The sequence below is a fragment of the Tachysurus vachellii genome, chromosome 13 (assembly GCF_030014155.1).
Source record: "Tachysurus vachellii isolate PV-2020 chromosome 13, HZAU_Pvac_v1, whole genome shotgun sequence".
Classification (NCBI taxonomy): Eukaryota; Metazoa; Chordata; class Actinopteri; order Siluriformes; family Bagridae; genus Tachysurus; species Tachysurus vachellii.
In genome coordinates, this window is record NC_083472.1 from 20,051,320 (window position 1) to 20,065,199 (window position 13,880).

At 38.8% G+C, this 13,880-nt stretch overlaps 1 protein-coding gene across 1 annotated transcript in view; it reads left to right on the plus strand.

The window, feature by feature from the left end:
* The first annotated feature begins 10,188 nt into the window (after positions 1-10,188).
* Positions 10,189-13,880, plus strand: part of LOC132856323 (uncharacterized) — a 60,035-nt gene continuing 56,343 nt past the window's right edge. Inside the window, exons 1-2 of the mRNA XM_060885861.1 lie at positions 10,189-10,249; positions 10,478-10,578. Coding sequence (XP_060741844.1) covers positions 10,189-10,249; positions 10,478-10,578 — 162 coding nt within the window. The remainder of the gene's footprint in view (positions 10,250-10,477; positions 10,579-13,880) is intronic.

Genomic DNA, 13,880 nt, shown 5'->3' on the forward strand with positions numbered 1-13,880 from the left:
GTCAGAAAGAAGAATCTGAGGCTACAGTGGACACGTGTTCACTACAGTACAACTGTACAGATGTGAAAATATCTTGACAAATAAAAAAAAAATTCTATAAAACAAAGTCAGAACCTTTAATATTAACTTTTAATAAAATATTTTTTGTTATTAGTTTGATTAAAGTGATTTTATAGGACATTAAAGGGAAAATGTACACTCACCGGCCACTTTATTAGGTACAACTGTCCAACTGCTCGTTAACTCAAATTTCTAATCAGCCAATCACATGGCAGCAACTCAATGCATTTAGGCATGTAGACATGGTCAAGACGATCTGCTGCAGTTCAAACCGAGCGTCAGAATGGAGAAGAAAGGTGATTTAAAGTGACTTTGAACGTGGCAAGGTTGTTGGTGCCAGACGGGCTGGTCTGAGTATTTCAGAAACTGCTGATCTACTGGGATTTTCATGCACAACCATCTCTAGGGTTTACAGAGAATGGTCGGAAAAAGAGAAAATATCCAGTGAGCTGCAGTTCTGTGGGCGCAAATGCCTTGTTGATGCCAGAGGTCAGAGGAGAATGGCCAGACTGGTTCGAGCTGATAGAAAGGCAACAGTAACTCAAATAACCACTCGTTACAACCGAGGTATGCAGAAGAGCATCTCTGAATGCACAACACGTCAAACCTTGAGGCGGATGGGCTACAGCAGCAGAAGACCACACCGGTACTAGTAAGGTGTACCTAATAAAGTGGCCGGTGAGTGTATGTTGGCATCTGACCATTACAGTCGTATATGCTTGCTGGTGGTGGTAGTAGGTGAGTGTTCTTGCTCTTGCCTCAACTCTAACAATTCCCCTCCCTCAGATTCCATTTCCTAATGACATTTCAAAAAAAATTTGAAATTGCAACCAGGAAAGACTTTGCATTCTTTGATGATTGTTTTTGACCAAAACAAACAAGCAAAAAAAAATTGCAAGCATGCCCATACCTTTGAACACAATTGTATACTATATCACACTATACTATTTAGTATAGACATGGTGTAACAAACCTCATATGTCATGTTCGAAACGTTAATAAGTTGACATTATTTTCTTGTTAGTCGTATTCTTCCCTCAAGCCATCAGACTCCTAAACAACCAGAACTGTACTGTACTGAACATACACACATGCACACCGAATCAGAAACACTCAAACACTCATTCAGTATGCATCCATGTCTACAGCACTACCCTTATTAAACTGTTTACATCCTGTTTTTGTACATTCTGTCTTGCACATTCACTCAGTTGCTGTTTTGTACACTACATTTCAATACCTCACGCAACTGGTGCTATTACACAAGTATATATGTATATATACAGTGCTGTGAAAAAGTGTTTGCGTCCTTCCTGATTTTTTATTTTTTTGCATGTTTTTCACACTTAAATGTTTCAGATCATCACACTAATTTAAATATTAGTCAAAGATAACACAAGTAAACACAACATGCAGTTTTTAAATGAAGGTTTTATTATTAAGGGAAAACAAAATCCAAACCTACATGGCCCTGTGGGAAAAAGTGCTGACCCCCTAAACCTAATAAATGCTTGGGCCGCCCTTAGCAGCAAGAACTGCAATCAAGCATTTGCGATTACTTGCAATGAGTCTGTTACAGTGCTGTGGAGGAATTTTGGTCCACTCATCTTTGCAGAATTGTTGTAATTCAGCCGCATTGGAGGGTTTTCGAGCATGAACTGCCTTTTGAAGGTCATGCCACAGCATCTCAATAGGATTCAGTTCAGGACTTTGACTAGACCATTCCAAAGTCTTCATTTAGTTTTACTTCAGCCAATCAGAGGTGGATTTGCTGATGAGTTTTTGGATCATTGTCCTGTTGCAGAAATCAAGTTCGCTTCAGCTTGAGATCACGAACAGATGGCCGCACATTGTCCTTCAGGATTTTTTGGTAGACATAAGAATTCATGGTTCCATTTACAGTATCACCGCAAGTCTTCCAGGTCCTGAGGCAGCAAAACAGCCCCAGACCATCACATTACCACCACCATATTTTACTGTTGGTATGATGTTCTTTTGCTAAAATGAACTTTTACACCAGATGTAATGGGACACACACCTTCCAAAAAGTTTAAACTATTGACTCGTCAGTTCACAGAGAATTTTTTAGAATGATCTAAACAAGTGTGACAAACGCAAAAAAATATAAAATATTTTTCACACCACTGTATACTGTATATATATATATATATATATATATATATATATATATCGTCGCTGTCGGCCGGAAGAATCCTCGTATCTCCAAAAACGTTATTTTTCAGGAAATTAAAAAAACGCCGTACCTTATCTGCAGTGCACAGGGTTTAGTCCGCTTTGCAGTGGATTGTCTTGCGATAAATTCCTGTCCTCAGACGAGCACCAGAACTAGCGGGGGTCAAGATTTTTTTTTCTTTGAGCCCAGTGTTTTGAAGACATTTACCTCAGAAGACGTGTTGATTCGTTGCGACTCTTATTAAGGAGAAATATACCGCGAATCTCTCCCACGGAGTGAAGAAGAGGTGGACAGATGAAGTGTCCAATGGGGTTATGAGATTTGCACTCAAGCTATTTTCAAGACTTTAGATTGGTTAATAACTTGTAAAAATAACAGACCCATGTGGGGACTGACCAATAGCATCGATTTGTGAAAAAATATGAAATTGACAAAATTTGGACATACAAGGTTTCCGCCCAACAGCGACGATATATATATATATATACCAGCTCTGCTGTATGGGTTAGAGACTGTAGCAGTGATGAAAAGGCATGAAGCAGAGATGAGGATGTTGAGGTTCTCTTTAGAAGTGACGAGGCTGAACAGGACTATGAACGAGCACATCAGAGGGACGGCTCAGGTTGGCTCAGGTTTTGGGGACAAGGTCAGAGAGGATAGATTGAGATGGTTTGGACATGTACAGAGGAGGGAGATGGTTATATTGGTTGAAGGATGTTGGAGATGGAGCTGCCAGGTAAGAGGTCAAAAGGAAGGCCAAAAAGGAGATATATGGATGTGTTTAATGAGGATATGAAGGTAACTGGTGCAAGAGTACAGGATGCAGAGGATAGTTAGGTAAAAACAGATGATTCACTTTGACGACCCCTAAGGGGAAAAGCCAAATGTAGAAGAAAAAGATTCCTGTAGTGTTTTGTATTGTCTGTTTGCACTGTCTTTTGTCTCACACTGTTTGCACTAGTTTACACACGATGCACTTTATGTGGCTAGAACCACTTACTTTAAATCCTTAGCACCGTGTTGTTTTATGTAGTATCATGGTCTTGGAGAATTTCACGTCATTTCATGTCACTCTGTTCTGCGTCAGCTATACAGTATATGTTTGAAATGACAATAAAAACTTCTTGACTTGACTCTTGACCTGACTTGAGTATTTAAGCTTGTCCTCCACTTGACAGAAAGCTCTCAGCCAAACACCTTTGCTAGTATTAGCACAGTTAATAAAGTTCAGTGCAGTCTCTAATTCCTTTTGACTTCTCTAATTTGAACAGGAGGATTTATTAGTAGTCACAACACATACGCTTAACACGTTTGATCCTTCAGAGAGCTTAATGACATATGGCAGCCTTTCCTCAGGAAAGGCAAAACACGATAGGACTTCATTCACCATCACCTCTAGCAGTTAGCCTCTGTAATTATCCTACTGATGTTTCTAGATTGGACGTGTTACTTAAAACCCATGCACCCGCAGTGAATTTATCTCTTGATTACCCTCTGCCTGATGTATAAATAGATGTTTGAAAAGGTTTATGGAGTTAAAGAATATCTGGTAAGAGTAACAGAGAATTTAGTCAATACCATTGAGGAAATACATTTAAAAATACCTGTATGCAGCGCATGTATAATTCATTCATTCATTCATCTTCTACCGCTTATCCAAACTACCTCGGGTCCCGGGGAGCCTGTGCCTATCTCAGGCGTCATTGGGCAACAAGGCAGGATACACCCTGGACGGAGTGCCAACCCATCGCAGGGCACACACACACACACACACACACACACACACACACACACACACACACTCACGCAATCACACACTACGGACAATTTTCCAGAGATGCCAATCAACCTACCATGCATGTCTTTGGACCGGGGGAGGAAACCGGAGTACCCGGAGGAAACCCCCGAGGCACGGGGAGAACATGCAAACTCCACACACACAAGGTGGAGGCGGGAATCGAACCCCGACCCTGGAGGTGTGAGGAGAACGTGCTAACCACTAAGCCAACGTGCCCCCCTTGCATGTATAATAAATAAATAAATAAATAAATATAATAATAATAATAATAATAATAATAATGAAAGTGTGTGTGTGCCCTGCGATGGGTTGGCACTCTCTCCAGTGTGTATCCTGCCTTGATGCTCGATGACACTTGAGATAGGCACAGGCTCCCCGTGACTCGAGGTAGTTCGGATAAGCGGTAGAAAATGAATGAATGAATGAATGAATAATAATAATAATAATAATAATAATAATAATAATAATAATAATAATAATAATAATAATAATAATCACTTTCATACTCCATCTGTCTTTTTACAATCATGCAGCATTTGTGTTGATAATAAAGAAAATTCTGTTTTATTTGTTTGTTTTGTTTTTGTTTTTATCAAAATTGAATTTAACAGAATTGATTAGTATAATTAGACACTGAATGCAAATTATATGTGTTGTTAATTACTGTGCATGAAATGACAGTAGTATCATATTCTATATCGTATCATTATTTTATTATAATTATATATATATATATATATATATATATATATATATATATATATATATATATATATATATATATATATATATTTTTTTTTTTTTTTTTTTTTTTTTTTCTGACTTTTTGTCTGTTTGTTTGCTCTGTTCATAAAATATGAGTCATTAGGATACAAACCATACAGAATCTAAGCTGCAAGCTGATGATCATATTATGGACTTTGAAACAGCCAACACTCTCTCTGTCTCTCGCTCTCTCTCTCTCTCTCTCTCTCACACACACACACACACACACACACACACACGTGTGTTATATACTTACTCCTATTCTACATGTTGTACCCTAAAATTAACATTAGAATGTGTTATGCAACTGACATCCATACATCTACATACTGTAAGTCCTTTATAGATACTACAACTGTTCCTTTACTTCAACTTATCATCTTATTCCTACCTTCTACATTCCATTACTTCAAACATTTTGCAAGGGCAGTTATTCCTTCAGGACATGTTCACACATTTCTGTAAAGTAACTTTCCTGTTGTATAAAACTGAACTCATGAAAATTGCTTTCATCCTGCAGACCACAGAATCATGCTCATTTTTTTGGCACCTTTCTTTATCCATATGGAGCTCTCAGTAGCACTTCAGAACACAAACAGATGGCAAAGGCTACAAAGCTACAAATCTGAAACGCCAGCCAAGTGCAGTGGTTACCTTACTGAGGTCTCACTAATACCTGCTGAACTTCTTAAAGGTATACTGAATCCTATTTTCACACATCAAAGATTGGAATTGCTCACAGCTAGCAATCTGGCATATTAGGTGGCTCAAAGATTACTGCAACAAACACTGACAATTTTTTCTGACCTTCTAAAGAACGCAGTAGACTTTAATCTTTTTTAGGGACATTCACAGAAATATTCTACAGTATTAACCTGAACCTTTACCTCATTATTTGTGGAAACAAGCTAAAAGAAACATGTCCATCCATCAATCCAGCCATCCATCCATCCATTCATCCATTCATCATCCATTTTTCTATTGTCTTTTCTCCTAAGACCATTTAAATTTTTCCCACATATACTCAACTAGACTGGGCTTTGACTTTCAGTCTTTAGTTTTTGAACACTTCAAAAAATGTCAAGTTGTAGTTTGTAGACTAGAATACGGTGTCTTTAGGGCTGCCTTGTATTTGGCCCTACACACCTTGCTCTCAACTAATTCCTAGTCCCTCCCAGTATTCCCACGATCTCACGATGCTACCACCACCATGTTTCTGTGGGAGTCGTGTTACTGTGATAAGCAAGGCTCAACCTTTATAGTTTTTATAGCATACATACTGTAGTTACAAAATAAATTATATATGCTATAAAAACTATAAAGGTTGAGCCTTGCTTATCACAGTAACTCTGTGTAAATATATATACATATAACCTTGACTCCCGCTAGTTCTGGTGCTTGTCTGAGGACAGGAATTTAGCGCAAGACAATCCACTGCAACGCGGACTAAACCCTTAATTTCCTGAAAAATAACATTTTTGGAGATACGAGGATTCGGCCTGACAGCGACGATATATATATATATATATATATATATATATATATATATATATATATATATATATATATATATATATATGTATATATAAGTGGGGCTCGAAGGTTTTGGCACCCCAGGTAAAAATTTGTATTAATGTGCATAAAGAAGCCAAGAAAAGATGGAAAAATCTTCAAAAGGCATCAAATTACAGATTAGACATTCTTATATTATGTCAAAAAAAAAGTTAGATTTTATTTCCATCTTTTACACTTTCAAAATAACAGAAAACAAAAAAAATGGCTTCTGCAAAAGTTTGGGCACCCTGCAGAGTTTATGGAAAGCTGAGACCTTTGGAAAGCTGAGACCTGACAGTGTCATGGATTGTTCTCAATCATCGTGTGGAAAGATCAGGTGATGTCAATCTCAAAAGTTTTAAATGCCCAGACTCATCTAAATTATATAACAATGTAAAATATAAAAATAAAACAAAAACAGAGTATTATGGGTTGTTTTAATTTTCAGACTACAAAATAAAGTTCCAGATTAAAAAATAAAAACATGCTTATTATAGAGATTCGAATTAACGTGAACCACCATATAAAATATACATACTGACAGTATTTCGTGGAGGAGTCTCAAGTTCTAGACAGTGTTAGAAAAATTAAAGGCCAAATGATTAATTGAACAAATTATAAATCACTTACCTATAACTCCAAATTATGGCAGAATAGGTTTTGTGTTTGAGATCAGAAAGAGATTCATTTCTTTCACACAGATGTGTGTCTGTGCTCATCTTTTTGAGAAAAATTGTAATACTAATATCTAACTAATATCTGCTTAGAAATTCTGTGTGCTGTATGCATTCTCATGATATATGAAGCAATAGAGAGAATTAGTTTAAAAACTAAATACACAAAACATCAATGAACAGTTGCTATTAGTAACTGCATTTTAATGACTTTAGCTATTCAGAGTTGGTTCCTTCTATTTTCCTTCTCAACATGTGTCTTTTTTATTTTTTTGTGGAGATACAGTTATGAACTAAACCAAGGACTGTGAAATAGTTATTTTCTATTATATGACCACCTTTTAAAGGTAATAACTAGGGATGAGCGAGTACAGCATTATCTGTATCTGTATCCGTATCTGTTAACCATATGAATTATCTGTATCTGTATCCGTACTCGGAGTGGGTGGGGCCTAACCTGGAAGTAGGCGGGACTTGAAATGGGTGGGGCTTTAACCGGTAATAATTAATTTGTAATATTTATAACACTAGCTTACTACCTTTATGTTTTTATGAAATGCAGCAAAAAAGTGTCAGACACTCAGTGTCTGGTTACTGGTTAGAGACAGCTGAAGGTTTAAAAAAGAAAAAAAATCTCCGACAGGCAGAGACGCAGTGCGAGTCGCATTCTACCAAGCAAGCACCACGTCTGAACGAACCCACGTTTACCAGAACTCTACTGGTTAGTAAGTACGTATTATTAACGTTACAACCCGAAGTAAAAGGCTGAAGAAACCCTAAACGTTAACGGAAAAGACCCGCGAACCCGAGTGACTGAGGGAGAGACAGAGAGCTGTTCTGTGTGTGACTGTGAGTGAGCAGAGCGAGACACAGCAACACAATACATCTGTATGTGTGTAGGGGAGGGGCGCTGTGACTAGCCTATCACAGAATGCTGACACAATCAGCTACCCAATGATGATTTTCATTCAATCCGAGCACAGATATTGACTCGTATTACTCGTATAATACTCGTACTCGGCAGAAGTGCTTTATCCGTACCGGATACTCGTTTCATCCGAGTATCCGGCTCGTCTCTAGTAATAACACATTATACCATAAAGGATAATTTCATACCGAATGGTACCAATGAAGCCAACATTTCTTGGATCAATAGCTGACAACATCTTTGAAAGGATAGGAATATGAAATTCTGTTGTATTTGTATATCGCTTTTAACATTGGTCACAAAGCAAATTTAAAGAAATGTAAAAATTGGAAATTAAATTAAATTTAGATTTTTAGATAAATAAACAAGCTAGGGGCACGGTGGCTTAGTGGTTAGCACGTTGGCCTCACACCTCCAGGGCTTTGGGGTTCAATTCCCGCCTCCACCTTGTGTGTGTGGAGTTTGCATGTTCTCCCCGTGCCTCGGGGGTTTCCTCCGGGTACTCCGGTTTCCTCCCCGGTACAAAAACATGCATGGTAGGTTGATTGGCATCTCTGGAAAAATTCTCTATAGTGTGTGAGTGAATGAGAGTGTGTGTGCCCTGCGATGGGTTGGCACTCCGTCCAGGGTGTATCCTGCTTTGAAGCCAATGACGCCTGAGATAGGCACAGGCTCCCCGTGACCCAAGAATAGTTTGGATAAGCGGTAGAAGATGAATGAATGAATGAATAAACAAGCCTATAAAATACTATTGTGGCTAAAGTGGCTATAAGTGGCTATAAAATACTACTTTTGTTTTTCCATAATCTTTTTTTTACTATTCGTTTGAAATGTATAATTTCATTATTATTGTCATTTTTTATCTTAAGTCATACATACTGTAGCTGTTGCCATACCTTTAAGACAAACTCAATGAAGGCTCAACGTATACAAAGAGAACACAAACTAACAGTGATTATAACTTAAGTCATGATTATAACTTAACTATTGTTTTTGTGTGTTTATGGTTGATTCTGATTTAATCGTTGCCTTCTGTATGACTCTTGGACTGTCTATTGGATTGTTGCCTAATAAACCTCAATCACACCCAGTAGATCTTCTAACTTTGCCTGATTCCTTTCTGTTATAGATATCCTTTCTGTTATAAAGACATGGTTTTAGTTTGCACACTTCAGAGGATGCTTGCTTTCAAACAGAATTCAGAATGTCTTTTTTCTGAGACCTCCCTTCCCCCCTTTGATTGGTTCAAATAACAGATGGTAGCTTACATCATTTGATGGAGAGGCAATTTGTTATATTTGCCCATGGAAGCAGCAGGCAGAATAACAGTGAGGGGAAATGTAATCATATCTCTCTTTAGAAGAAGAAGAAGGAGCCTTTATTTGTCGCATATACATTACAGCAGAGTGAAATTCTTTGATTGCATATCACAGCTTTTTAGGTAGCTGGGTTCAGAGAACAGGGACAGCCATAATACAGTGCCCCTGCAGCATAGAGGGTTGAGGACCTTGCTCAAGGGACCAACAGTGGCATCTGCTGAGCAACCACGGTCTTGAAGGTATCATTGTAAAATAGATGACTAAACATCTATATATTATATACTTTTATTTTTCTTTGATAATTGAAACCCCACCATGGCCAATGACACCAAAGTCTAAAGATTAGAAAGATTTACAGTTTTGCAATCACTAGTCTTGTCCAGTCGTCTTGGTGCCCAATTCTGGTGGCTCAGTCTGGTTCTGTGTCAACTATAACTGTGCAATATCACCTAGTGCACTTTGCTTGGAAGCGTAACTACCATATTGTTTGCTTCTTTTTTTTTTACTATATATTTGTACCATATTCCTACTTTATATTTGCACTTTTTTTCTTTGCTGCTGTTAACAGAAATTTCCCCACTGTAGGACGAATAAAGGTATATCTTATCTTATCTTATCTTATCTTATCTTATCTTATCTTATCTTATCTTATCTTATCCTCAACGTGGTATCTAAATTTGACACATATTCAATGCCTCATACTGTTGAACTGCTCAATCAGTTACAGTAGGTGCGACTAGATGTATACTCCCATGTCCCATGAAAAACGAACCTTTTTCTTTTGTAGGACCTGAGAGCTGTCCTGAGCTCATAGAAACTGTCAGTACGCACAGCTAATCTACAGAAATGTGCAATTGGAAGGGTGGCATTACAGTATTTGGGCTTCCACGTGGGTCATGGACAGGTGTGGCCCCAACCACAGCGAGTGCAGCCCCAAGTCCCAAGACCAAAAAGGAGGTGAAACAGCTGGGGCTGGCAGGCTATTATTGTGGTTACCTAATTACAGTATGTGTACCTAATAGTTTGGATATCACCAGCCCGCTGACTAACCTAACTAAAAAGGGAGCACCAGACCCGGTCCAGTGGACAAAGATGTGCTAACAGGCATTCACTCTGGTTAAGACTGCTCTTTATTGTGGGCAGCTATTGCATTCTAATAACTGCTCTCTTCCTTTTATCTTTTAGATCAACATGTTGGACAGAGGGCTGGGAGCGGTGTTGTCCCATTTGGTGGAGTGGAAGGAGTGCCCACTGCTGTACATCAGCTGAAATCTCTCAGTAAGAGAGTCAGTACAGCACAATTAAGAAAGAGTGCCTGGCTATCCGATACTATCTGCTGGTATGGGCTTTCACCTGGTGTTCAGACCATGCCCCACTGAACGAAGGATACCAGTGGTGGTTTCTACCTTTACAGCCTTTTAATTTCCAGGTGGTTCACAACAGGGTGGTGGAGGGCTGTGGCTGAGTTTCTCTCCCGTCAAGGTGGGGTCAGGTGGTAGGGGTGCCTGTTTGTTAATGGAGGGAAGAACAAACAGTAAGCTTCACACACCTGTGAGTAATTTTGCTAACGACGTGTTTGCTCTCCTAACATTGAGCACCAAACCGGATATAAGGGCAGAGAGTGATAGCAGTGTGAATGGGAGTGTTCAAAAAAGTTCACGTCTGCCTTCCGTGTCCTCATTTCCACAACCTACCTACATAAGGACATTTACAGTTGCCAGTTTAACAAACAAGTGAACACAAAAAAAAAAACAGGCAAAACACAGGCCATATCCTGATCTCAGTATTAAATTGGGAACCCTGGAGCTGTTAAACCGCACTCCTACCCGCTGAGCCACAATGCTGCCCCATTATAAAACCTATTATGTTTAATGACTCCACACAATGCAGTTTCACAAGGCAAACAGTTTCCCCAAATATTTCTTTAATCAAGATTGTAAAATCATAATATACTGTATTTATTCTGTAATGTCATGAGACACTTCCATGCACAGGTTTCCAACCCTGGTCCTGATGAACCTCTTTCCTTTCCTGCATATTTTAGTGTTTCCCCAACCCTATTTCAAGACAGAAAGGAGGTACGAAGCTAAATCAGGTTTGTTAGAACAGAGAAAATAGTGAAATGTGCAGGACACCTAGCTACTCCAGGACCAGGTCTGGGAATCTGTGATGTAAAGAATAGTAACAATTAGCAGTTCAAAAGTAGCCTGGAGCAAAATGTCAGATGTGGCAACATGACAATGTTATACGTCAGCTCTTCTCACAGCTTCTCAGAAATTCTGCATCCCCAGCAGCACAGAGCGTCCTAGCAAGACATTACAATGAGTTCTTTTTTAGCATACCAACAACTGTGAGTTCTCTTCTGTTTATTTCTTTTTATTTTAGTTCATTTTTTTCCTGTCAAGTATGCCACCAGCATTACTCTATTACTTGCTTTGTTCTTATTGTAGCTAATATTTACTTATACTCACTCACTCACTCACTCACTCATTTTCTACCGCTACTTTCTACATTTTCTACTACTTCGGGTCACGGGGATCTCAGGCGTCATCGGGCATCAAGGCAGGATACACCCTGGACGTAGTGCCAACCCATCGCAGGGCACACACACACTCTCATTCACTCATGCAATCACACACTATGGACAATTTTCCAGAGATGCCAATCAACCTACCATGCATGTCTTTGGACCGGGGGAGGAAACCGGAGTACCCGGAGGAAACCCCCGAGGCACGGGGAGAACATGCAAACTTCACACACACAAGGCGGAGGCGGGAATCAAACCCCCAACCTTGGAGGTGTGAGGCGAACGTGCTAACCACTAAGCCACCGTGCCCCCATTTATTTATACTGATTTTGTAAATTATGATGTGATGACCATTTGCCTCTGTACTCCTATTCCTGATGATCATTATATAATTCTGAAAAGCAATGTTATGTTCATTCACTGTAACCATAAGTAATTATTTTAGAATATGTTCTAAAACATCATCAACTGCTGTTTAGTCCTTTGAAATTTACAAATTGGAACTTAGATCGATCTTGGAATTTAAAATGCGTAATTTGGGTCTCACAATACGGAATTTGGATTTTGAATCCCAGAACTTACAATTCGGAAATCGGAAATTGGAATTTAAAACTCAGAAGTAGGAATTTTAAATGTGAATTCAGAATCTGGATTTAGGTCAAAATTCCTTGTTTATGCTAAAAAAAATAAATAAATAACAAAGTTATAAAAAAAAGGTGTAAAAAATAGGTGAAAAATTAATTTTTTTTGTTTGTTTGTTTGTTTTATTTTTTTAACCTGCATGTTTTTTTTTATGTTTCAAATGCACATTGTCAGTCCCTCAATGGCTTTGTGAAACTCAATCACATATTTATTTTATTTGCTTGGCTAAGAATCACTCACAAAGATTATCCCTAATCAAAATGCACAGGAACTGCATGTGATAATTCCCTCCATTATTTCACAAGGACTTCTTTCTCGCAGTTCTGGCAGATTTTTATAGTTTGCTTGAGTTGATGGGAGAGCAAGCATCCTCATTAAGGCATGATGTCTTCGGCTCTTAACCTCATCTCTTTCAAATCAGATGAAAAATCCCTTATTTGCATATCACAATGAAGGTTTTCAAGATGCAGTCCAAAAAGTTGCTTGTGTTTATTTTTTTGTCTCTGGCACGTAGGAAACAATAGTTAAGATTTCTCACCAGTTGAGGATGGGCACAGTTGAGGAAACGACAGCAGAGTTTCAAACATGGGTCCTTTCAAAGCACTGAGAAAGAACCAGAGGGAGAGAATTGTGAAAAAAAGGGCACTGAGTGCACCTATTTTCCCGGGTTTGTGTGTCTGCGTGTGAATGTGAATTAGAAATGAAATGTTTCTAATTAGAGCAGAGGGGAGTTCACATCTGCAAATCAGAGGCATGTGTTAGCGCTTTGACCTGACTGGAACATATCTCTCTGCAAGTGCGAGTATTTGTGTACCGCTGGCGTGTTTCGTGCCTGACTGGGCTCTCCAGCAAAATGCTTCATTACCTATATTGTATCACCTTCCATTAGCATTCTCATCCCATCCCCTGCTGCTCTCTCTAAGAGTAGATTTTGGCAGGCAGCATTACCCACCGCGTGCCCATGTGAGTCTGGCATCCTGCAGGTCCGTGCGCCGGTGTCTAATTGGTTCATTCAGCAATTCCAATCATACTCTGATTAACTGTATGCCATTTGTCAATGGTGGAGACCCAGGAATGAAGCTCTGAGCTGCTTAGGTCTGAGGGATTTTCAATACAATTCTGATGACATGGTGTTGATTCTGAAGCAAGGCAAAAATGAGGTTTACTTTTTCTTTTTTTTTTTTTTTTATATTAAATCAATGCTGCCCTTCCAGCCTTAATAATGAGCATAGTTGTTCCACTACAGAAAGGCTATTTTCATTCATCTGTAATCAATCAAACTTTCACCCAGTGGGATTAATATACCAAAGATTTTGCTCAAACTGCTTGCCAGGGGTGATTTGAAACAGCGTAGCAATACTAGATTTATGTAGTGGAATTCACTTGGCACACAGTTATAATAAATTGTCACCTCCTTCA